General features: G+C 36.9%; 1 protein-coding gene across 1 annotated transcript in view; it reads left to right on the top strand.

Annotated features, from left to right (window-relative positions):
- The first annotated feature begins 1,137 nt into the window (after nucleotides 1–1,137).
- Nucleotides 1,138–25,854, top strand: part of LOC145783928 (uncharacterized) — a 32,147-nt gene continuing 7,430 nt past the window's right edge. Inside the window, exons 1-19 of the mRNA XM_082595690.1 lie at nucleotides 1,138–1,288; nucleotides 14,355–14,409; nucleotides 14,916–14,969; nucleotides 16,393–16,445; nucleotides 17,145–17,196; nucleotides 17,552–17,653; nucleotides 18,509–18,855; nucleotides 19,576–19,631; nucleotides 20,015–20,115; nucleotides 20,456–20,631; nucleotides 21,635–21,765; nucleotides 22,010–22,292; nucleotides 22,547–22,716; nucleotides 23,034–23,172; nucleotides 23,717–23,804; nucleotides 23,961–24,315; nucleotides 24,579–24,672; nucleotides 24,822–24,989; nucleotides 25,490–25,674. Coding sequence (XP_082451816.1) covers nucleotides 1,138–1,288; nucleotides 14,355–14,409; nucleotides 14,916–14,969; nucleotides 16,393–16,445; nucleotides 17,145–17,196; nucleotides 17,552–17,653; nucleotides 18,509–18,855; nucleotides 19,576–19,631; nucleotides 20,015–20,115; nucleotides 20,456–20,631; nucleotides 21,635–21,765; nucleotides 22,010–22,292; nucleotides 22,547–22,716; nucleotides 23,034–23,172; nucleotides 23,717–23,804; nucleotides 23,961–24,315; nucleotides 24,579–24,672; nucleotides 24,822–24,989; nucleotides 25,490–25,674 — 2,760 coding nt within the window. The remainder of the gene's footprint in view (nucleotides 1,289–14,354; nucleotides 14,410–14,915; nucleotides 14,970–16,392; nucleotides 16,446–17,144; nucleotides 17,197–17,551; nucleotides 17,654–18,508; nucleotides 18,856–19,575; nucleotides 19,632–20,014; nucleotides 20,116–20,455; nucleotides 20,632–21,634; nucleotides 21,766–22,009; nucleotides 22,293–22,546; nucleotides 22,717–23,033; nucleotides 23,173–23,716; nucleotides 23,805–23,960; nucleotides 24,316–24,578; nucleotides 24,673–24,821; nucleotides 24,990–25,489; nucleotides 25,675–25,854) is intronic.

The raw sequence follows: 25,854 nt of genomic DNA on the forward strand, positions 1-25,854 counted from the left end.
CCCTCAATTTAACGGACTGGTTTGACAACGACGTGCTTTTCTCAAAGTTGACCAAAAGATGGCCTAAGCAAGTGTTTAAGCGCGAGTGAACACAGTGGAGTGAATGTCCGAAGGATAGAGTTAATGGCAGCTGCATCCAGACTTTCTGCTCTTTTTGGCATTATGAATTTTAAGGGGAGTGTTGGGTGGTATTGGCGATTCTGAAATCGTCATGGATTATATTTATCCAAGTGCTGCATGACGACGCTGGTGATGCAGACATAGTGAGCGTTGCTCACTTTCGCAGATAATACTTATTAGCGATGAAGACCTCACCCTTTTTCATGTTTACAATGCAGACGAGACAGGTATGTATTGGTGTTTTATTCCTATATCCAAAGAATACTCCAGTACGTTGAGGTGAGAAAAATTCCAAAGGGAAAAGTCAAACCAGTAGACTGAAGGCTTCTGGTTCTGGTCGTGTCCAATGCTACAGGAACAGACCGACAAGCTAGCCATAGAAGGAAAATTTAAAAAACCACGGGCATTAAAGGGACCTGAAGGACTAAGTATCAACCTATATATTTTATTAGCCTGTTGCAACTGGTTGACCTAAGAAAGCTTAGTTGAATTCTGCTATATTCATAAATTGTTTTTTTCGTATGTCATGTCTGCGGTTTGAAAATATCAAGAAGTACAAAACACTGCCACGACGAAGTACTAAAGGTTGTAATTCTTGACAATACCCCAGCGCATCCTAATGAAGAGAAGCTTGTAAGTAGGCTACACTGATGGCACAGTGAGGGTTTTTTAAAAGGTGTTAGTTCTTGCAAATTCTTGGAAAAATTGCTGGAGAATAAAGGTTCGGAGGCTAACTTTCAAGCTTTTGAAGTACAAGATTTTTTTGATGGTGTGTCACAGTGTGGTCGGGAGGTATCTAGCCTACTACTATTGCTAACTGAACAGATGGGATGGATGAATGAGATCTGGACACAATTCTGAAATAATGGCGTTTTTGGTAGATGGTGAAAAAAGAAGCAATGAGGAAGAAGCTATGGCCGTCCTCAAAGTGAAACTGTTAACTCTATGGACTCATATCGCATCGCCTCTTCATTGTTTATTCCACTTAGAGCCAGTTACCTGAAATGGCACATCAACATGGGTACTTCAGGAACATCAAGGAGCATCAAGAAGAAGAAGGAGCTTATCATTCAAAAACAACATATGAAGAGCAGTCTGACCAAAATCGGAAGCTTTTTTGAGGTCTGTGACAATTCGGAAACGGCCTTTTTCGGACACAATCGATTCGGTAGGCCTACAGACGTTCTTCGAAATCCTTCGACGGTTCTGTTTATTTGGAGAAATTGTATGGACCATTTAGATAGGCGGTTTCGGAGTTTCACTTTCCATCTATTTTAGCGTTGAATCTATATTATGTCCATTATTAACGCAGTATTGTGTCATTAACTTGTTACCCACAGAGGCACAGATATAGCTTTGGTTGACAGTAACAGTAATAAAGTAGTCTACATTACGTAACTGTACTAAAGAGTAGGAGCTTATTGTATTTTAGAACAACGGACTTTTTTCAGTAACGAACTGCTGCTGGTCCGCATTTGTTTATTAAATCGAGAGTTCACTGAATTTTTATTTGCACTTCCCGGCGTTTTTTTTGTTAAGTTATTTCGTATTGATTTGAAGCATATTGCTTGTTCTTGGCTTCTCCTTCTCCTTAACCTATTGCTTTTTCTTGGCTTCTCCTTAACCTTTATTTCTGAAATGCTTCCAATAAATGGACAGTTCGAATCAGAGCCGTGTGATCACCATCTTGGCCCCTCCGAAATCCACTAGTTAGCCCCTATGCTTAGTGGTGGCTTTTACAAACAGGAAGAGAAAGCGTTAGGTTATAACCACCAACTCTTTCAATCTAAGCTCAACTCTTTAAAAAAATTTGCATTTGACGATGCAGTAGCGGATCTGGAAAAAAGTTTGGCAAAGATCAGAATTTTGACAAAGCAAAATTTATGAAAAATCGACAATGCAAAACCTAATGTCCAAAAAAGGGGGTTGCCGGGGGCTTGTCCTCAAGAAGTTTTGACAAATATAATCTTGATTTGTTCACTTTTTAGGCATTTTTGGCGCAATAATTTTTTTTTATTAAGATGCACACTTTGTATGAAACTATAGGTCGCTATGTGTGTGTAGCCTAACCAAATTTATGAAATTAGGTTTAGATTTGACTGAACCGTTTGGTTTAAAATAAGTTAGCCTATTGTATTTAAAAAAAATCCTTTTTGACCACAGAAGCATTTCAATAATTTATTTCTTGAAAATTTGTATAGCCTAGTAATGTGTAGCTTTTCAGCAAGATAAAGCTTCGAAAATATTTCTAAGGTGTCTCCACTTTCGCTTCACTCAGGCCAGTGGTTCCCAATCTTTCTAGACTCACGCGCGCCCTACAGAAGAAAAGCATAGTTTGTGGCACTCCGAGGCAGGCCAACGACCTTTCACCTCGAATAGGCTACAGCAAGTTGTTGAAACAAGCCTTAACTGTTTCATACCAGAGACCATACAAATAGCATGTCATAGCTTGACTTTCAGCTTGAATGCAGTGTCGAGAAATTTAACTATAGGCGGGTTCGCTTATTGTATGTTAACGGAATGCAGTTAACAATAGGTCTAACACCAGAAATCAACACAATAATATTACGGACGAAGATAGCACTACAGTTTTACTTGGAAATTGGTAAGTTGGTTGGTTTTAAATCTTTATCGTCGGACTGACAAAGCCTATGATAGGTTATTTCTGGCAGTTTTGGCTATACGGTCCTACTTATAAAAACTTTAAACTACTTACATAGGGTCGGTCACCGAGATTGACACAGTGAAGTTTCTGCGTGATGTTGAATGTTACAGTGATGTAGTCTGTAGCCTAAATTATTTTATTCACTAGATGCCTCTGGCTGGATGGATATCTGTCTTGAAATATGTTGCTCAAGCGCACATTTTAGGAGCTGAGTCAGCGCCACGTGATCTTGAGTCGGGCGCTCAACGACTTAGGTGACCCGGTGTACAAGTCACGAGATTGAACGCCACTTTGAAACGGCATTAGAAGAAAAAACAGAATAAAGTTTACTTATTTCCAAGTCACAAAGCCATAACAATATAAGGGCGCCGTGCCACACCTAGAATTTGTGACCACAAAACATCATAGGGTCTACAACACGGTATGAGAAAAACTGCCCTCAATGATATTAAAAAAGACAATCGTGCATGAAATTTTTGTCAGCAACAATGATCCTATAGTTAACCATTTGAAGACAAAAATGAATATAAAAAATAGCTCGCGGCACCCGAGTATTGTAAGTGGCACACCTGCGTGCCACGGCACCCCATTGGGAGCCACTGACCTAGGCTACAGTATTTTCAAAGCACATTGCACGTTATAACCTTTCTCCATTAACATTGAAATTTATAAATTTAACTGTTAATTAACTAGGCTGTTTGAGTGAGCAGTGTTTACTTTGGAATATTACATTATTTTGTTAGTTTGTTAGTGGGACATAAAGCTTTTCACTCCTTTGATCCACTTCTGAAACTATGCTTTCCCGACATCGCTGGTTTGGTGAATAAAATGTGATTAAGCGAGTAAAGCAAGCGAGAAAATTTTGCAAATATGGAAGAAAGTACATATTAAATGTTAGCCTCATTGTAAAATTACAAGCCGAAAAAAGCTGCCCAAACTAAATATGCGTGGGCTTCTAGACGGAGGTGAGCCACCAGCCGGGGATTTGGGAAGCAGTAGGGGAAGGTGGGGTTAGTTGAGTCATGTTTCAGATTTTTCCTTATATTTTTTTACCTATTGTAGATACACCTATGAAACTCTAAGTGAAACAAAGGTAATGAAGTATGCTTGCTACTACCCATTTATCAAAATGCCATCTCATGCTTAATTGCCATTTTTATTACCTCAAACATAGAGTACCGTTTGACTCAACCAACCCCGCAGGCAGGGTTAGTTGAGTCAGTGGGTGGGGTTAGTTGAGGCGCAATGGCATTCATGAGATGCATAACTTTTTGGGTCTATATTGGGCACCGCCCCCATCTGGCACCTCTGATATATTCCATCAATGAACGTTTATTGTATTCAGGAGTGGGGAATAACCTACTTTGTACTGTGGGCCACATGGCCCCAAATTTGCTCGTTTCCACAGTCTTTCCCTGAAAAAAGAGTCTTCACTGCAACCAGACCCAAATTTTCCTCGGTGATTTTACCCGACTTTATGTCGTTTCTCTAAGAAAATAAAAATAGATCTTTACTGCAACCAGGCCCTAATTTCTCTCGATTTTGCCCTACTTCATGCCATTTCTCTAAAAAAGTCTTCAAACCGCCTAGACCCAAATTTCACACATTCTATCGAAATTAGTGACGTGAAATCTAATACTTTTCATGCGTTTCCCGCGGGCCACATTGTATTGCTTCGCGAACCAAATTTGGCAAAATTGGAAGTATTTCCATTGGAGACACATAGTGGTCTCTGAACTAGCTGAATTCCCAGCAGGAGTTACGTTGGAACAAGCTTGATGTGCAGCACTAATGTTGGGTGTTTCGAAGGTTGCGGACAACTGATCTGTGTGTTCATTGATTTCTGAAGCACAGTTTTCAGCTTGAATCCCAACACGTAACTCTAAAGGTCGGTTGGTCATTTCTGATGGAGCAAAATCTATGTCAGTGAAAATGTCTCTGTACACAGGATATATCCCTGTTGTCTCAAAACCGGCAGCAATATTGTGGGAAAAAGCATTTTCATAGGCTTGGTTTGTAATGCCAGACACATCATATATACTACAAACCTTTCCAGGATTATTTATTTGCCAGGAACTCAATGCTCTGTTGTAGTAGGCCTTAAACGGGCCATACACAGGCACACAGCCCTGTCCAAAGGCTGTAAATAATGAGATGTGTGAGCCTGAGGGTGTAAAACAAAATAGAAAAGTAGGCCTAATGGATAATTTTAATCAAATAATAGCTCATTTTGTCCAAGTAACTGATTTAATAATGCACGTTTAGCAATTCAAATTCAGAAGTAAGATTTCAGCAGCCTGCAACTTGAGGTAGGGTGAGTTGAGTCACTGCCTCAATTAGCCCTGTAGCTATTGACTCAACCAACCCCAATCCTTCCTCGTGACAATTATTGAACATATTATCTATACGTAAAGCTTTCTCGGTCTTACACAAATGTACTATGCTTAAGATAGCTATAAACTATATGAAACTTTGACGCTATCTTCGGTTACGCCTAGCATAGCTTCAGCATCCCGATCAACTTTGAGCTGAAAATATTTACTTTTTAGTCCAAAAAATGGCATTTTTCTGACTGTATAACCTGTATAACTTGCACGGCTGCTAAAGCAAGATGGACGCAGTTACCCATAATGCTTATTGTTTCTAGCAATTAATCTTCACGAAGTCATGCTTGGCTAGTCAGAAAACAATGGTGACTCAACTAACCCACTGACTCAACTAACACCACCTTCCCCTAAATGCGGCCTGTCATGATTTAAGCCATTATCGAGTTTCTGTAGCAGCTTTTTCCTTTTTTAAACAGTCAAAAAGCATTGAACAGCACAAAATGAGTGGGCCCTCAAACAGCCGTGCCCCCCGGGCTGGTTAACTCGGCCCTGGTTCGCATTTATCAGACAAAGAGTTTTCCGACCCCAGTTCTGGTGCATCGTAAGCTGCTTTCCGGTTGTAACAATATGATTGTTCTTATGTCCGTTCGTGGCTCTGTGGATGATTTGATTCGAAACAGCGTAAACTAAGTTATTTAAATTGTTTGCCATCGTTTGAGCTCTTGGGGCGGAGAGTCAATCTTTTTACTACCCCAGTACTCCAATTATCTTACCAGTAATGAGCTATGAACCGGGATGCTCCGTTGGTAATTGATATTACAGAAAATAGAAATTCAAAGAAAGTAAATTAACATGGCGGGTCCGCAAAATTTTTGCATGATTTGAAACTTGAAAGGGGTCGCCAGCGAAAAAGTTTGGGAAGCCCTGTCCTAAGCTCAGACTTACCGTTAATTTGTATAATCGTGTGCACGTCTATTTGTATTATAGAATAATCCCTCTTTCTCTTGAAATCGAAAAGTTGTGCTGAGTCTCAATGTTAAACGGCCCAATTTTGTGACAGTCCTAATAAAAAGGTCATGACACGATTTACGTCTCAGATTACTATCACTGCGTTCAGGCAGTCAAAATTCTGGGCGAACGCAGGCTTAGACTAAGGTCACTTCCTGGAAATTTTTTTTACCCTTGTTCGAACACGTTTCATCAACGCTCAAATTTTGTTTTCAAAAGTTTAAAATAGATAGGCTTATTTACGTCTTAATACGTTTTTATTTGATTGCTGCAGTAGCTTGATTTTATTTTGTTCAGACTCTTGTAAATATGGTTAAAAATGTTGTATCAGACTGCAATGGAAATTACAGTAAGTACCGTGAAGAAAATAAAGTTGGAGATCAGATCTGAGTCGATCCAATTGTTTTTTTTTTAAAACTTTGGATCCGTACACCTCTGTCCAGTGTCCAGTGATATTGTTTTCCAGCACAGTTGGGCTACTTTTGCAAGGTAGACACTTTAACATGACAAAATTCTGCCACAGCCATTGAAACCTCCAACCAATCATAAATTACGTTTTCCGTGAGGTGAAATAGCGCGAAAAGCAGATGGTACAAAGCAAATTAAGTGATGCTTGGCTTAGTGGTTCTTTAGATGTCTTTGGTTTGGTTCCCACTCCTACCATTACTCTTTTTTCTTCTGTAACTACGGTACTAAACAAAGTCCAAATCAAGGATCAGCACAGTGGCTGAGTTTTAGAAGGGTCACGATTGGAGGGTAGCCTCTTATAACATGTTCTGAGTGGTTGGCGGTGTCATTGCGGTCATTGGGATGTGGCGGAATTTCTTCACGTTAAAGTGACTTCCCTTTTAAAACGAGGTTGAAGAAAAAATAAGAATTGTGGGTTACGTAATTTTGTACAATAAATTTGGTCTGCAGTTTTTTGAAAAATTTGTGTTGATTAAGGGAAAGAAAATTGTTAAAAAGGTTCAAACAATAAGTTCTCAGCCTTGTTAATGTTTGCGACCTCTTTAGTAGCCTAAAGTTTTGAAACATGAGATAAATCAAACTTTCAGCAATTGAGTTGTTTTTTCTCGAACGTCTGCCGGCGTTGTACAATTTATTAAAACTAGACTGATCTAATGTTTGGAGGGGACAAAAATAAAAGGCAATTTCGAGATTTTCTGCTTAGTCTCTCACTTTACTAGCATTAAGCCTATGTTTGGTGAGGGGTGGAATTTTTTGTGCAAAGGTTTGAGAAATTTTCTCAATTTTATTTAATTCAATTCATTTTTATTTTTCAGTGTTGTCGTTGTCGAGAACAGGTGGAGAACAACAAAGTGAGCACTCATAATATCTAATCAGTTTACATCGCAGGAGAGTTTGTATTTTTTATTTACATCATTAATAAACAAAGTTGGTTCGGATTCTGATTTTCTCAAGCATGCCGAGGAATTTTGTTTTACAAAACACAAACTCAAAGAATAAAAATTTCTGGTTGAGTTTGAATCCACCAATGTGATCAATACTGTAATTTCAGAAAAAGATTAAAAGATCTTTTTATAGGCTGTTGTGCTGTTTAAGGTAACTCTACCCATTAACAATAGTAGCCTATGACCAGGACCGTTGAAAGGCTAATTAGAGTTCGGTAGCCTACCAATAGAGTGTACCATTTTTCAAAAAGTTTTTAGAAATTATTGCGGCTATGTATTACGGGTTTCCACTTTTGTTAAAAAGTATTTTGGTAGAGTTTCAGAATTTTCCCGTCAAAACTGTGGTTCTGGATATTATGGAAGTCTACACTCTACAGCCTTAAACTGGCGCAATGTGATCATATAATATGTTGATTACGGGGTTTTTGGGGTCGCAGAACTCGAATTTGAAGTTAAAAACACTCAACGGCAACAATTTTGCAAAGTGAATTTTGACATATAGATGTGACCACACTGTTTTGGACTGCAGATTTACATGAAAAGAGCATCTTATTGTCATTTTAACCTTGCAATGCATGTAGGCTATGCATAAACTTTTCTAGTCGGTGTGATTATATCAATCAGTATGAGGGAAAAATTAACATGTACTTTCTCGTGTACTTTCACATCCGATGAAAATCTACTAACTAGTCCACAGTATAGCCTATAGCCTGTATTTAGTTACTAACCTACCTGCTTATTAACTAATGGACGGCAACAGAGTACCCCACGGCAGACCAAAAAGTTCGAAAAGCCGAAGTGAACTCTCCCAACTGGGTAAATGCTTTACTTCTACACGACGAAGATCATCATTAGCTTAGCGACTCGAAGAGTAGCTAGTGATCGTACGCAAGTTACAAGATTCCGATCAGTAATGGCACTGAATGAGACGGCCGGTGAAATAAAATGACACCGCTCACTGGCACAAAAACCAAAAAGAAAGTTCTTCCTCATTTGGAACACTAGCGAAAGACTAGGTGTTCCAAAGCTTCCTAAAGGCTCTGACGTTCTTGCTAGGCTGTTGTTCCTCAGAGACGAAAGTCACAGAACGATCAACCAATCCATCGTGATAGCAAGGAGGAAATTCCCCTGGTATGGAAACATCATTTTGGCGTGGGTTAGGTATTTGGCAAGAAAAACGAGAAACAATCTGGAAAAGAGAAGTAATCGTGAAAGGTTATTGTTAAAAATGCGGATATAGACCGGCATCTGAAGAATTTGTATGAAACTTGGTATCTAGAACTTGATTCCAGGCGTGAGAGGAATAATAGTGATTCATTTAAAAAAACGTTTGCGTGATATGGAAGAAAAGCTCAAGAATCCTCTGAATATATGTAAGACTACTTCGCGATCAATTCTCATGCATTCCGGTATTATTAACTGGGAGACAGATTTGGAACATCTGAAAAATCAGCTCCAGAGAGATCAAGCAGGCTAGGTTGCGCATTGGGCAGAGATGCTCTGTAGAAAAGACGGGACTGAGCTAGAGAAAAACGTCACAGTGCAGCTGGTGAAAGGAAACAGAAAAAGGATGTTGCTGACAATCTGAAAACCGTGAAGTTGGACTTAAGTGCAAATGAAGAAACAGAAAGTGACAGTGACAACTGAAAAACTCCTGAATGGAAAAGAAAATGGGTATTACGTCGCCTAGTCAATACCTTTAACATCTGATCGACTTGGATGAGCTATCGGCAAAAAACAATGTTCGCTATGTGGCTCAAGCGTCCGGCATACAAGTCGAAGATACTAATATCAGTCACAGCAGCTCATTACTCTCATTCCCAAATTAATTATCAGAGATGAGTTCCAGGCCCCTGATTTGGCAATAATTCACTGGGCCGGTAAGATTCTGAAAATGAGAGGAAATGTTTCATCAGAACAGTGCTGTGTATATGTATCTGGCGTTAGTTTTAATGATGAAGGTAATGCAGAAATGAAAGCTTCTGGGGGTGCATGAGACCAGACGGCACACCAGATCAACTCAGGAACAGGCCGTTATAAAATTGGTGGAAGACTGGAGAGAGAAAGGTGTCATTGATGGAGGTATTTGATACGACTGCCGTCAATTCAGGGAAGTGGCAAGGTACTTGTAGGCTACATTGCTGGAGGCAACAATTGGGAAAGCAATTTGGAACTTACTAATCAAGAGTGGCAACAAATGCCAGTATCAGAATGGAAAAATTTCAGTGATTATAAGAAACTAAGCAAATTCGTTTTGAACGTAAGGATGGTCAACGATATTGCGGAACGCGGGATTAAGCTAATCACTGATTTTTTTGACAGGTGTTCTGACGAAAGCCACCGGCAAGCTCTCTTGCTTGTTGTGCAAAGGCACAGAGAACAGTTCTAAAATTACAAAAAAGCTACCTTAGCTAAACTCAATTGTTAAAGAAATTTGTCAAAAATTCAGTGAAGTGAGTGTTTGCATAACTCTGGTAGGCTATAGTGTTGATGAAATACTGGGAATTGAAATCAATCAGGACTGAAGCATAAGGAATAGCATGCAGAAGAAACAGGGATGGATCGTGTTTGAGAGTGATTAACTCAATTTGTTTGTAAATGAATCGTGTTGTTATTTCAACAGTTTGAGAATATTTCAGGATGGCGGCAGAACCACAGGTTTGGCGGGAAAATTCTGAAACTCTACCAAAATACTTTTTAACAAAAGTGGAAACCCGTAATACATAGCCGCAATAATTTCTAAACACTTTTTGCAAATTGGTACACCCTACCTACCAATGACATTTCCAGGTCCCAGAAACAAGACGTCGCTAAAAACTACACATAGCAAACGTTAGTGCTCCGTTTTCTCTATCTTCCTGGGCTGTCTGGAAAGGTTTCAGGCCCCCCCAAAATCATTCCTGGTAGAAAAGTGTCTTCTGGATCTTTCTGTCAACGCTACTGAATAGCCTAGAAATAAAAACTAAGACACAAATTTATTAAAAGACGTTTGTTGTTCCACATTTCAGTTACTCAACTTTCAATTTGTTGAACACGACATTGATAGCAATAGAAAATCACCGTTATCGAATCTGCAAAATTGACTAGGTTACTAAAAAACTGTTGCCCAAGTTAATCTTAGTCTAAGATAGTCTTCATGATAACATAAAATTGAATTAAACTTGGAACTTGCAATCTTTGCAAACGTGAACTTTGAAGGAAAATAGATTGACAGAATAATACGGCATAGATGTTCGCCCTTCATTTCCGAAGATGGCCAATGAGACTGAGATCAAGCTTTTTTAGTGTGGGCATTGGTCAGTGTAGGCTACATGAGTGCGGAGATGCTATTACGGTTAATCATTATGGCTGCGAATATGACATTAATTGTGCGCAGACGATCATAAGCAATCATGAGCTAAAAATTCCGATATTTTGTTATTGATTCAACGTCTGCAGACCGTGGTATTAAATCGAATGGTCTTGTTGCTGTCTCCTTGCTGAAATAAAAATTTACATGCTCTCAAGCTTCCGTCGTTTTTGTTTTTGAACATTTCACTATTGATTGATTTTTGATTGAATGAATCTATCTCAACTTTCTCACACCTACATTGTTCAAGCTTGCAGACATATTTTCGTTTGAAAACTTAGCAGCAAAAATTTGCTTGTTAAAATTTTTTATGACTTTACAACAAAATTTCGCAACTTAGACATTCAGACAACAACATACTTGGACAAAAGTGATGAATTAAAGCGTGACGCAGAAGGAAAAATAAATCTGTCAAGTCAAACTGTTACTTCCGCCTTGATTTTTCCGCTTCCATACAAGGGTATGTCGTAATCGGATCGGAAACATGCCCATCAATAGCCTACTTGCTCATCTCACTATGCAAGCCAGCTGGAAAGTTATCGCTACTCATAAGAAGGTCATGGAATCATGGACCATCTATGTCTATTTTTGGTAACAAAGTTATATACAAACAACCGTCAACAATTAGGCTTACCAGGTGGCAAAATAAAAACTGATGATAAAGTGTGAAAAGTTTAAGTGATTCTCTTTTTAAATTATATTCAATAAGTAGATACCAACATGATCAGTTTTTGCATCTTATCCCTATTGCAAAGTTTTTTTTTTATCTTCTCGATATGAAACATATTTCGAACTAATATAATCAATCAGGCTGAATCAGCCAATACACCCAAGTAATTTTTGATGTTTTTTTTTAATGTTTTGGGTATCATTTTTGGTTTTTCTTTTACATTATGAAGTACATACATTTTTTCTTTGTTTTAAATGCAACGCTAGACAACCACAAATCAATAACACAAAAGCGCATCCAGACGGAAAAGGCTAATTTGGTTTTACAAAAAAGTCCCTGTCTGTGATGAAAGCTTGTCGTATATAAATAAAGCCTCGGCTGTTCGTGCTGCAACAATCGCTGATTGAGTTCGTTTAGATCACTTTAGCTTTCATTAGTTTGAAGCACAAGATGTCAAAGCTATTTAGAAACCAATGTGATTGTGACTAGAAGTAAAAGATACAGTGCAATAAGGTTGCCTTCCTGTGAGCTCTACGATCGTCTTTTAGTTAAAAAAAAAACAACATAAATCTGCGTTTTAAACGACTCATAACCTACAGGAACTAGGCTATATCAATTTTGTAAATAAAAAGTGTCAAGATTAGTGATGATTTCCTATTTTAAAAGCTTTTTTTCTGGATTCAATGTATATGGGCTGCTCAGAAGCATGCCCACTCGGTAAATAACCGATCAAACTAACAAAGTAGCCAGCACAAATTGTTGTCGTGTTTAGGCCATCACACGCGGAAGATGAAGTTTTAGACCAGCGTGGTCCAACTTCTTTTCATCGGGGGCCAAAAACACTTTTTTTTTATCTTGCGGGCCAATATTTTCAAACAACGATTCATAGGCTTATTGCTGGCATATTCTACATGGCCTATGGCATATAGTTATTATTCTCTAAAACCTCTTTAGCTGGTATTACCCTAAAAGGGGGATCATCTTTAACCTTATCAACTTTAGAGTTTATATTTAGACAACAGGGTTGGTATCTACGAGAATCGTAGTTGTGGCCATGCCAATGCAAGCGTAAAGAGCCTCGTTTCCAAGTTGATTTTGATTTTTGGTTTTAATATTGTTCATTCGCAAATGTATGTACTTCCCAAACGTCGAGTGGCCTACACTTTCAGAACAGTATCTTTTAAAAGGGGAAACTTCTCCTTCGACACTAACTTTCAAAACCTTGCAGGATATTCCATTTTCTTTGACAGCAAAAACGAATCGGTCTGAAGTTCACGTAATTGAAGTTAAAGCTCTGGGGGCTGTGTACTATAGCTCTCACGCCCATGGGAAAAATCTTTGAACAAAGCGGTATTGTTATGCGTCACAAAGGATCATTCAAAACGTTTTTTTTTTGTCAATTGCAATAACAAAGAAACAAAAATTGAAGTGATATTGCTAGATTAAAGCAAAGCTACCTATCAGTTCGCGGCCAAAAAAACGGAGCTCGCGGCCAAGTTTGGCCGGTGGGCCTACAGTTGGACCACGCTGATTTAGACTAACTGAACAAGAAAGCAAGGAAGCCAATATTTATGTTCACCTTCAGATATGCCATTAAGTGGCAAAAACACAGCCACGTGCCTTTGAGCGGTGACGAACCGCCACCTTTTGGCATGACGTACCGTGGCTCCCAACATTCGGCTATTATATGCAGCTGACATAATAAATTTGTGTTTCAACATATTGTTTTTGCAGATATTTTTTTATTAAAAGTGTACTACAACGAAAACGTTATGATGACAAATTTAAAAGGTTTATTATTTGTTTTGTTAATATTTATTTATATTGAAGGTGAGATTGCATTAGTTTTATAACTTTATTGATGAATTAAGGCGTAATTAAATTCCAACAGTCTTAAATAATTCATTTTAATGTTAAAGTTCTAAAGTTGGAGTTCTTAAACTTTTTTATGTAGTCTATCGCCACAATAGTTACGGTAACCTATTTTCTTTTTGTACGGACTCTTTTGCGATACAGCCTAGTTGGCTAAGCTTTTTAAGTTTTAAATTGAAATGAATAGAGAAACGCAAATCTATGCTTGACTCTTTTTCAAAGCAAATCGCTTGATAAAGAGCGATTAAATTTCGATTCTCATTCCTCTTCCAAACAGAGACTAGTGATGACTTTTCTTTACACCTGCAATTTTAATAATAGTGGGTTGATCCTCTTACCTGGTAGTACCCGGAACACTAACAATCCCGGTAAAAGCCGTTGAGATGATAATTTGGGCCTGGTACCAATGAGATTATCGGGCCCAAAATCAAGACACTTCTTATCCATAGAATATTGGTGTTTTTACAAGTTTCTGGGCCTTTTGAAAAGATTACGAGCTCCTGAAATTATCCCTGGCCCTGCCCAAAAAGTACTCTCTGGACCTTCCTGTCAGCGCTACTGTTCCCGGTTCACAACCCATGTTTTGCGTATTTAGAGGTGTTGTTTTGTATTTCCATTCCCATTGATGTATAGTTTGTATACAAATAGGTCTGTATTTTTGTATACTTTGCCCGCAGCAAAAATGCCATATTGTTAAACAACACTTGTGCAGTGTACACTGTGCACTTTATTAAATTTGGTTGGCTAAAACGCAAAATAGTTTAAAACACAATTCCAATATTAGGCTTGTTTGGTTAGTTGTAGTTAGATTGAGTTTTCAAACGCCAATATCAATTTCTTTTCTTGTGAGCGTAGCACAGTGACGTCACAACTTGACAAATCACATTGATTGATGCTGATGAATTTCAAAACTTTTTATCTTGATTTTCAGAAATTATCGGCCAGCGATGTGCAAGCATTCCTAAAGCCAATAAAGTGCAATTTACGTAAGTGTGACGTAGATAGTTACGTAAGTGTGACGTGGATAGTTACTCATTCCTTACAAATTAATCAATGATTTCAACAATTGACACAGAATGTTCTTGATTTATTCAACGATTAGAAAATGCAACAACTTTAAAAGTTTTCGTGACGAAATTTTATTGCTTTCCATCGTACATCACATTTCCATATGAAGATGTACTAAAGTTTATCTGAACCATTTCGTTCATGTTTTTTCGAAATCTTTGACGCAAATGTATTTGAAACACATCAATCACGTACACAAGTGACGTTTTCACTTCAGAAATATTTTCCACAAATAAGGATGCAAACTTTAAATTAAACTTCAAACTGACATTTGCATAAATGTCCATTGAATGTTGGTATTGAGACTGAGCAATAATATTGTTTACTGTAGTTCTGACGTAAACCACAAAAAAAAAGAAAACTGAACATATTTTTCGCTTAGATGTTCGAGGGGAATCTTCAAGAATTCGCGTTGTTTCTTCAGATGCCCAGTTGGTTACAACCTCGCTAACCAAAAGTCGGAAGTGAGAATCTGCAGGTAACATCCTCACAAAACAAACTAGTTTGTAATTAAGAACCAAGGCTGACCAGTGAGGACTTTTCTTTACGCCTGTCATTTTAGTTATATGAGGTTATTCCCCTTAGCTGGCAGTACCCGGAACACTAGCAATCCCGGACAGGGCCGTTCATAGAAAACTTGGGCCCGGTACCAACAAGATTTTCGGGTCTCAAATCAAGACACATCTAAAAAAGGCCAACAACTGTATATTTAAAAAATACGAGATGGTTTCTTCAAGTTTTTGGGTCGCTTTGAAAAGTTAACTTACGACCCCTAAAATCATCTTTGGCCCTGATTCAAAAGCACCCTCTGAATCACTTGTCAACGGTACTGCTAAGAACAACATAAAACTTGTTCAAAAACACGAAAAGAAGTGTTGGACTACTTGTTTAAGATATGTTTAGTTGCCACTGCGCTAGGCTATCATCTTTAAAAAATAAGAACACAAAGAGTTACCTGTTTACTTATAACTTACTGTATATTTAGTTTCTAGCAGGGTGTTAAAACTGTATAAGAATAATGATTTCATCTTTGATCTTATTTTAGTGCAGATGGTTACACCATCGATTTTCAATATGCCCACGTCTTCTATAGTGCCACACTTATATAAAACGTAATTTTTGACGTTAGGAATAAAAGAGAGACTGTAATTGACAAACAAGTTGGTGATCTTGTTTTTACTTCTGACAGATGTACCCGCAACCGATGTAGATGGAACAATCCTTCAGCGACATGTGTCCGAGGCCGGTCGTAAGTGATGCTTGAAATATAGATTACAGCGGAGAGCAACCTAATCCAAACAATATTTTTTAAAATAGATTCATAAGGTATGGGAATGGCACTGTTTACCTAAGTTCATATGGCTTCGCTTATTTAAATATAGGTATACGTTAGTAAGATGCATAGTTTAAATTAAAGCCGGATTTACTGCTGCACTTTGATTAAAGTTTTTAAGCAAGTTTCTTTCTCAAGATCACCTGAAACTTTTTCTTCGTGTTTTGGTGTCGTTAATCATTCTGCGCCATGCCCATATTGTAATTTCCTTTATTGTAATTGGCCATCAATGAGTTTCTTTGATTAATAACATTTGATAATAAGGCAGAAAGTCAAGATGTAGCTATGTTATTTGTGGCAACAACGGTTAACAATTGCTTTTTTTTTATTTATATGAAAGATCTTATATGTTCTCGAGAATAAATCTTTAATATTTTTAATTAGCCAAAAAATATCTTCTCCAAACCTCAACAATGATAGCCTGAAGACTGCGGATAATTGTAGTATTTTATCAGATTAGTTTTCTAATTTATTGGCTACAAATGCTCAGTTGCATTCCTCAACATATTTCACAATTATGCAACATTGGATATTTATTATTCACACATTACATGTTTTTGTATTCCAGCCGCATAACCACAACAAGAAAACCTCCCAGAACACGTCGTCCTTCTAAACCAAGTAAGCTCAACCAATAATGTAGAGAGGGAGAGGAGAAATATGGACTTCTCATAAATGGAAGGGTGGCAAAAAATCCAAATAAGAAAGTTAAAATACCACGCTTAATGGCCTAGAGATGGTTCCAATCGCCTTTATTGGCAAAAATGTGTTAATTTCGCGGATTATTGGCTGGTGCGTTTGCTTTGGCTGCTACACAAAACTAAACTGTCTTCACTTCAAAATTGTTTCAACATATCATGCAATTTCGTGAGATGACTCAGCATTCATACCATGTGTTGCAGTTTTTTTGTTTTGGTTGCCTCGCCACAATGTCTGATGTGTTGCATTGACTGTTGGTTTAAATACTACTCTTAATATCAAATAAACATATTAGTGTATTTTGTTGTCGGATTTTCGTTTAACACATTTGTTTAACACGTTGTCGGATTTTTTATACGTTTGAGCCAGGTATTTGTGTAGAGAGTGTATATTGGCTATTCATGCTTTAGAATAATACTGTACAATAAATAGAAATCACAAAATACATCTTAGCTTAAAACTACAAGCAAAGGTTGTAAAAATTGTTAAAACAGTCACGATCTGGCATATGATTAGTTTTTTTATTTGTCTTATAATTAATTCATTTTGAAAGTTAATCTTGACTTTTGAGTTCTGACTTTATTCTTTTCAATAATTAATTTTTATTTTTATGTAACTCAGCTCGATCCAATGGATGTGCTGTCATTACTCCAATCAATGGCCGTCGAGTTCAGTAAGTTTTGTCAGCAGATTTGTTTTGTCTTGAGACGAATTTCGTTCATAAATGGTCGTCTGACGTCAATACGTCTATCTGTGCGTGAAGATAGAAACAGTCATCACGTTTTTGACGCAAAGTGTATCTGATGTCTGCAAACTTTGCCAAGGCTAACATTTATTGTTTGTCGCTTATTAAAGTTTCAAATTTCGTGCAATATAAAATTTTTAGGTTTGCCAAATCTTATTTTACCGATTTTATTACTTTCGTCGCAATCACATATCGAAACAAGCTTGAATGACCATTTAAACAAGCTGGATTGTTTAAACTCAAAATTCATTTGAACATTTAACAATCAATCTTTGTTACTCAGGTGCACCAGACAACAACGCTCTCGCTCTGTGTGCACGATAAGCTGCAAAAAAGGATTCAGACTTGCAAACCAACGCCAGCGTAACATACGTAAACAATGCAGGTAAGCGGCACTTGCATGTCAATCGTGGATATATGGTCAGACAAAAAACAATATTTGGTGACTACAAAATCATCCCATCACTCGTTCAAGTAATTTTGGCGAAAAATTATTTCAAAGAGAACAACGAAAACCTACAAGGTTTGGACTAACTTTCAGAATTAGCAATCGTGTTAACCTTTAACATATTTGGCAGAACTTATTCATATTATTAACCTTATTCATATTTGGCAGAAACTTCTTAATTTTGGGTCTTTTGTTTAAATGTTTGGGTGGCAGCTGACTTTGGTGACCTTTTGGTCTTTCGCTGCCATCCTTGTTGCGCGAATTATTTGTGTTTATTGTGTTTTTGCTTTTTGTGTCTTTCTTTTTCGCCAACAAAACAAAAAATAAACTGAACCGAACTGAAACTGAACTGAACTTTAACACTGAAATATTAAGAAAAATCAGTTTAAAAATCATCATCTTCATGATTTTTGTCGTTTGATGACAAAAGCCAGAAAATATGTATTTTTACGGTTGTATCATTACGTTGTTAAAGTTATTATAGTTGCTGAAAGTGAAGACCATTATTAATCCGAGGCATCTATGCTTGTTTTCAGATGTTCTGGTGCGAGTTGCAAGTGGTCAGGTCCGTCGGCAAATTGCGTACGGTAAGAATTGCAGTATGAGTGCGTTTATCAGCAAAACCTAGATAAGTGTGTTATAGGACTACATACAGTATTTCTGACCTTTTTGAAGTCCTCTTTAAGTCACTTTTTTTCAAAATTGACATCTTTGGTCTTTGAACAACCAACTTGCAATGTTGTTTAAATCTTTAACACCTCAAAATGGTAAAAAAATAACTTGTTTTTGAAGCACAAGACCAAGGACCCCTCCAAAACCTGCTACTCCAAAACGACCAAGAAAACCAAACACAACCAGAAGACCAAGAACAACAAAAAGACCAAACACAACCAGAAGACCAAGAATAACAAAAAGACCAAACACAACCAGAAGACCAAGAACAACAAAAAGACCAAACACAACCAGAAGACCAAGAACAACAAAAAGACCAAACACAACCAGAAGACCCAGTACAACTAAGAAACCTACTAGACGACCCTTCACAATTAGAAAAGTCTTCACAACGAGGCCTCCACTTCCGTCAACTACTATCGCAACAAAACGTGTAATAGCACCAAGGAGAATTTATTCTTTTCCAGGTGAATCGAATTTTTCAACGGTATAATAACTTTTTTTGGCGATTGCGTGAAGCGAGGCTGCTTCGTAGTTATAATACTCTCATGATGCATATTATTCTTCCGGTTTTAACTGCATTAGAGCTTATACATATTTGGAATTACTTTACAAGCTATTTACAGACTAGACATTATTTCCTTGTGGGAAGTTTGTGAAAATTCCATAATTCCAATTCCTGATTTTTTCGCAAACTTTTGAAATAATAAACTTCGACTATATCAATTCATATTTGGCAGAAACTGATACTAAACACAATATTTTTATTGGAATCTATTTTTAACCAAAGCTTCTAAATTTGGCAAGTTATAAATTAAGGATTTTTGAGTCATGAAAACAAAACTGAAAATTGTATCCGAATAAAGATTTAGTTTCCTTCAAAAATGCAGTTACTATTGTAAAAGTAATGTTGCTTGATGCTTGTAAACAAGGCGTATTGAAACCGACAATTTCTGTTTACTAATTTTCATGACAAACAGAGCAGAATGGTTTGGTAGGACTACTTTGGGAGTGAATTGGACATTTTGAACATCTTCCACTCTAGGTTAAAGTATCTGTCTACAACATAAAGACGATAAGTTTTTATTCCACAAATTTGAAAGCTGGCGATTATTTAAGTGCTGTATTTACGTAAGCCATCTAAAACCAGAAATTTGCAAATGATAACATTGAACTTGTATACGCAGAATATTCTGTGGAAAATGATTGCCCGGTCCCAGATTTTGGAAGGCATTCCTTTCAGGTAATAAGAATTAGTTTTGAGTTTTAAAACAATGAAAACTATTAATACTACAAAAAGTGTTCAATGTTCAGCAAAAAGAGCAGAGCAGAGCGAATTAAATCAAATATAGTTATTACTAAGGATTCAGATAGTAATAACTATATTTGATTTAATTCGCTCAGTTTTAAGTTTTATATATTTTGTTCGGAATGAGATACATAAGGTGCATAAGTTATACACAGCTTAATATAGCTTCATAGAAATTTCAGAAAACAGATGTTTCAAGCTGTAGGCATAACTAGGATCAGAATCTATTATAATTTATAACTTTAAGTGACATATTATTTGATCTGACTTAAAAAATACATTTTTTTTATTAATTTGTCTGCAACATGTTTATCAAGGTTGTCGACACGTGGCCGAAAGGCGGCACTTTTCGTGTGGTGATCAACAAGGCGCATTTACGGGTCGAGGAGGGTTGGTCAGTCATCATTAGCTTTACCAGGTCAGTGAAATCAAATTCGCTCTATTTTCCGTTGAAGAAAAGCGAACATTAATTTGAATACAGCAATAGACTTACTTGTAAGTGACTGGCAAAGTTCCGATACCGAATATGGAAAATCATTTCGCTGTTTGATGTTTCGTCTTTTATGATGTCAAATGTTTAACCGTATTTAGAGTGCTTGTTGAAATGCATTGATATCTGTTGCCAGAAAACATCAATAAAATAAAACAATCAAATGTCAGGGCGTCTTTTTAAAATCGCTTCAATTTAATCTTTCAAACGTTTTGCGAGTTTGCAGGCTAATAACAAGCGCATATCAATCATATTAAAATCTTTTCAGATCTCTTCCTAATGATGTCAAAGTAATGTCTTGGAATTCCGAACTGGTATCAGCCGATGGAAAGTACTTAAATTTGTTAAGCGCGGAACATAACGGCGACCTAACGGGATATGATGTGTTTTCTTTCACTCTTATACTTCTAAATACAAGCATAAGGGAAATGGCAGGATATACTGGTAAGTTTTGTGGAAAACCAAACCACTACCAAAATAATGGTACGCCACTTTTTCCTTATTTTGTCACAGGCTCGTTTTTGGTAAAAAAATGTTGCAGACTTCAGCATTACGTACAATGATGCCGCATGCTCTCAGAATCACATATGTTTTGAATATGCACAATTATTTACAGAATAAATACAATTAGCTTAAATATAAAACAGCCTACATCATGATAAAAACGTTAAAGTAAGAAAGATGCTGGCGGAAAAAAGTTGATCCTAATCGATTTGAGTAAAAACCTCAAATTTCATCATTGCCATTAAAATGTTTACAAGTTGGATTAAAATAATAACGCAGGATTTGTCTAAACGGCCATACTATTTTTTTTGCAATCTTATCTTGTCTAACTACAATGAGGGTCTTTTTCACATACAAAGTTAAGCACATAATTTTTTTTGAATACAGCGAATGTCGCACGTTTACATAGAGCACAAAATTATTGCTAATAAAAAAAAGTTCTGTTGACACTAATGACCCATTTCAATTATAAGGAGCACGTAGTCGTAGAATATAGTTCTTTAACAGATAGACGGGTGTGATCGTTGGATATTTCCATTGCTTTGAACGTAGTAAGGACATGTCTGATCCAAAGTACGTAATTAATAGGAATTAAGGATTGTAATTTATAGATTACCAGCTCACAACGCAAGCTTCATTCAATCTCTTGTCAAATCTACACCTATCCATTACTTTTTCATATTTAGACTAATTTAATACTCAAAATCGATCGTCAAAGGATTGACGTGAATTAATTGTACCCAACAATGAAGAACAGAGTGATGAAACAAATATAACAAACAAAAAAATAGTATTTTTATAGTGTCGTGACTGTCATCTTAAGTTTGCTATTTAGTAAAGTAGCCTAAGGCTATCACTGTTTATTGTCGACCTATGGAATTCACATTTAAGTACAAATATAATTTCGGGATAAACACTTAATTGTTAAATTTACTTTTTTCAGCTCTTGTTGGCTTTTATCCTGAAAAAGTGGAAAATGCATCTTGTTTCGCTACAGCGAATAATGCCAATCCTGGATATTATATTCAACGCCCTGGTTTTGGCGGTTATGCAAATGGTGGTACAGATGAAACAGTAAGTTTTTTTTAAAATATATTATTGTAATCAAGGAAGCAACTTGTCGACTTGTTCAATTAATGTTATATTTTCGGGAAATGTGTTGTGAACTATTTGGAAATCATGAAACGTATTCTTTTCATTCAATTTAGTCAGTTACTGGAGGTGTAGATAAAACAATAGTATGTATTATAAGAAGAGTTGGTTAAAATTAGTACTGAACAAAGAGTTAAAACTTGACATTTGAAATTCATGATTCCAGGAGCAAAAGCCTACCCATGTATCATCTCAACGTCCAACCATACGACCACAGACTCCTCCTGCTAGGAAGCCAGTTGTTAGACCTCCTCGGCCAAGAAACACCCAATCTCCTCTTCAAAGAAATACTAATCGTCCTCCTCCCAGGATCCCCAGACCACCGACATCCAGGCCAACAAATCTTCCTGCTCCGCAACGTAATACTCAAAACTATGCCGGAAATGTACCCACCAGTGACATCAAGATCAATAAAGCAGCCGTGCGAAGACATCAAGGGAATTGCAATAGTAAGTAGCTTTGACACATTTGGGAATGATTGGGGGGCTGGGGAGATGTACGGTATACGACACAACAACATTGCTAATGATTCACAAGACAAAAGTGCAATAAAATCCAATCTTTTGAATGCTGATGTTCATTATTGTTCAACGCATTGTAAATTGTTATTGATTATGAATATTGGTTAAAATATTACTTACAGTTCCATGTGCACAATTTAAAATATTTTACCCGCTAGTTAATGTTTTTGATTTTGTCTTAGTTTTGAATACCGCACTTCGAATCAAGAACCAAGGATATGAAGTTGTTGGAACGACAAATAGCGGACAACGATATCGCTTTAACGCGGATGTTGTTATAAGTGGACGAAACAATTTTATCGATGATTGGACGCTAAAAGTTGTTTTTTCCAAACGAATAACTTCAATTGAGGTAAATAAAACTTTCATCGTTGAAGAAGAATCTTATTTGACTAAAGACCTTCTAATAATTTTGCCAAGAGTGAAACAGACTGTTTTAGCAGAGAATCATCATCAACATCATCAAATTGTGGTAGCCCACTGCTGAGCGAAACCTTCGCCTTTTCTTGACAATCCAGTCGATCGTGTGTTTTTGTATATCAGTTTATTGTTCTATATTCTTGTGAAACATCTCTTTGCTTTATTATAAGATTTTCCATATTTTGGCTTGCGTATACATTTGTGCAAAAAAATATCTACATTTCTCAACCTAAACTTTGTGTTGCGTAGGTTTGGGAAGCTAGAATGGAACGCAAGTCATCTGATGATCACGTTTACATATTCCGTCCACTATCTTGGAATGCTCAGCTGAGAGAAGATTTTAGCTTTTTAATAATTCCAGAAATGTTAAGCCAACCGCTCCCTCAAGGTAAAAAAAAATAATTAAACACTGAATATTTATCACTTGTTTACTTTTCTGCTCTGAAATTAAATGACAGAGCCAGCGGCTGTGTCTCGGCAAAAACACTAAATGGCAAGCCAAACTAAGGGAAGCAGCTGACTCGAAGACTATATGTCACTTCGCTTCTTCTTTCGTTTGAGACTAGATCAAGTCCTTTTGATCACGATATGTCACTTCGCTGCTTCCTGTCGTCTGTTGTATCGCATCTGTGATCGCAGTGAACTGTACGTTATCGCAATGGGCGCAAATAAAAGCATGATTATTATTATTATTATGACAAACTCACGTTTAATGTTGAAAACAGCACTGAACACAAAATACCAACGAGGTCTAATTGTGACGAATTTTATTTGCTGATTTCAAGTATCTTGTACTCTTTGGTTAGTCAATACGGCAAACATGGCTCTGCTCTTCCAAAGACTACAGTGTCTTATTTAATTGTTTACAACCGGTATCTGCATGAAGTTCCACCACAAGCCGTGCCTAAATTCGCTATTATTATTCTTCACAGTTGTGATGTATCTGTGTCCAAGCGGTGAAACACCGGACTTCAGCTGGAATGGAATATTCAAGTCATCTTCAGATCAACAAGAACGTGAGTAAAAACTTTTTGAGAGGTTTTATTGAACGAAACAATATTCATATATTTTTGTTGCAACTTTATCTTTTTCTTTATCAACTTTGAATAATTGCAACTTTATCTTTATGAGAGCGAAAAAAGGTACTAATCAACATCAACTATTAGCAGGAGCGAGTCAAAAAAAGGACTTGTTAGAAGTATTTACAAAAACAAACACTCTATTTGCAGAAAATTCAAAAACTGATGGACAGGATAATGTCAATACGAAAGAAGAACAGGATCGTCTTCGACTCCGCCAAGAGCAAATTGCACGCGAGAAACAGATACAGGAAGAAGAAAGGCGAAGACAGCAACAACTGGAGCAAGAAAAACGAGAAAGAGAACAAAATGGAGGAAACAATTCCAATGGAAACCAAAACAACAACAACAACAATAGGAACCAAAACAACAATCAAAATCATCACAAAAACAGTAACAACAACAATCGCAACAACAACAATAACAACAACAACAACAATGGAAACCAAAGCAACAAACAAAATCAAAATAATAACAACAACAATAATCAAAACAATAACCAAGAAAGAAGACCGTCTCCTCCTGGAAGATCTTCAATTGTTAGGAGGTAACATTAAAAGTGTTTATATTGAAGTTTTAAAAGAATTTTATTTCAATTTCTATCTTATAAAAATAGGCAAAGTGTCCATACTTTATAGTTGGACATTTTCTTTCTTATGTAGTTGTTGATCACTCGTTTATGGTATCTTGATGCTGTTCTTGAAATTGTTGCAGGCCATCAGCTGGAGGGCGTTGTTTTGGGCCAAGAGGAAGACTTGCAACCAGGCCAGGTCAAACTGTAGTCAATTTTAAACCCTCCCCACCTAACGGTGAGTAAAAAGAAAGATTTTTCTTCGTTTACGTTTAGTGAGTCTATTGCACAAGGTGGCTGACGTTTAGAAGTTTTGCAAAATTTAGTTTAAGACCTATAGGCTAATAGAGGGAGAAAACATTTACTATTTCTCAAACGCCTTTTTAGAGAGACGTCCTTATGATTACAACGAAGTACTTGCCATGTCAATACTTTTCTACGAGGCCCAAAGATCAGGAAAGTTGCCAGTAAATAACAGAATCCCGTGGAGAGGCGATTCTGCTCTTCGAGATGGATGTGATGTTGGACTTGATCTTACTGGAGGATGGTATGATGGTAAGTTTTAAATTCTCAATAGTTTATATTTTGCTTGACGCAGTCATCGCCTTGATTCCACAGCTACTGAGGTCAGTGTGCTTTGAAAATTATGTCATCTTTTGATGAAATTTGTAGTTAATTTTCCTATAATCAACGATGTGTTTGAAAGTTAAAAATGAAACGAGTTTGCAGCGATAGTTGGCTTTGGAGTTTGGAGAGGTAGGCCTCGACCATATCGCGCTGATGAGGCTATCGTATGAGGTTTGTGAGGCCATAGCTTGATGATTTATTGCTGTAGGTTATTTAAAGATGATTATTTCAAAGTTTATAAAAATGAAGAAACTGTTTCTGTTTGAATAAATCAAAGTAGTGACTCTTATGGCGAGTTCTGTTGGACTTTTTAGGCTTTTAATACGCATACCTCAAATTTTTTATTTGTTTGTTAATGCAAAAAATCATATAGCCGAATTATATATCGTATATAGAATAATCTTAAAATGAAATCCTTGTCATTTCAGCTGGTGATTTCGTGAAGTTTGGCTTTCCCATGGCATGGTCAGTCACCACGCTGGCTTGGGGAGTGATTGAGTTTAAAGATGCTTACGTGGATGCGGGTCAATACCGCAATGTCTTTGACTCTCTTAAATGGGTCACCGATTATTTCATTAAAGCTCATCCTTCAAAGTACGAATTGTACGGACAGGTGAGAGTTGAAGCATGAATGGATTAAGCTAGTTACCAATTTACAGCATAATGAAGCAGTAACTTTGACATGAGGGTCCAGGTGGTAGTTTTAAACCCGGGCCCGGGATGATTTAGGGGCCCATAACCTTTTGAGAGAGCCTGGGAACTTAAAGAAACCACCGCGTATTCATTGAATATA

Source organism: Aplidium turbinatum, chromosome 15, assembly GCF_918807975.1.
Source record: "Aplidium turbinatum chromosome 15, kaAplTurb1.1, whole genome shotgun sequence".
Classification (NCBI taxonomy): domain Eukaryota; kingdom Metazoa; phylum Chordata; class Ascidiacea; order Aplousobranchia; family Polyclinidae; genus Aplidium; species Aplidium turbinatum.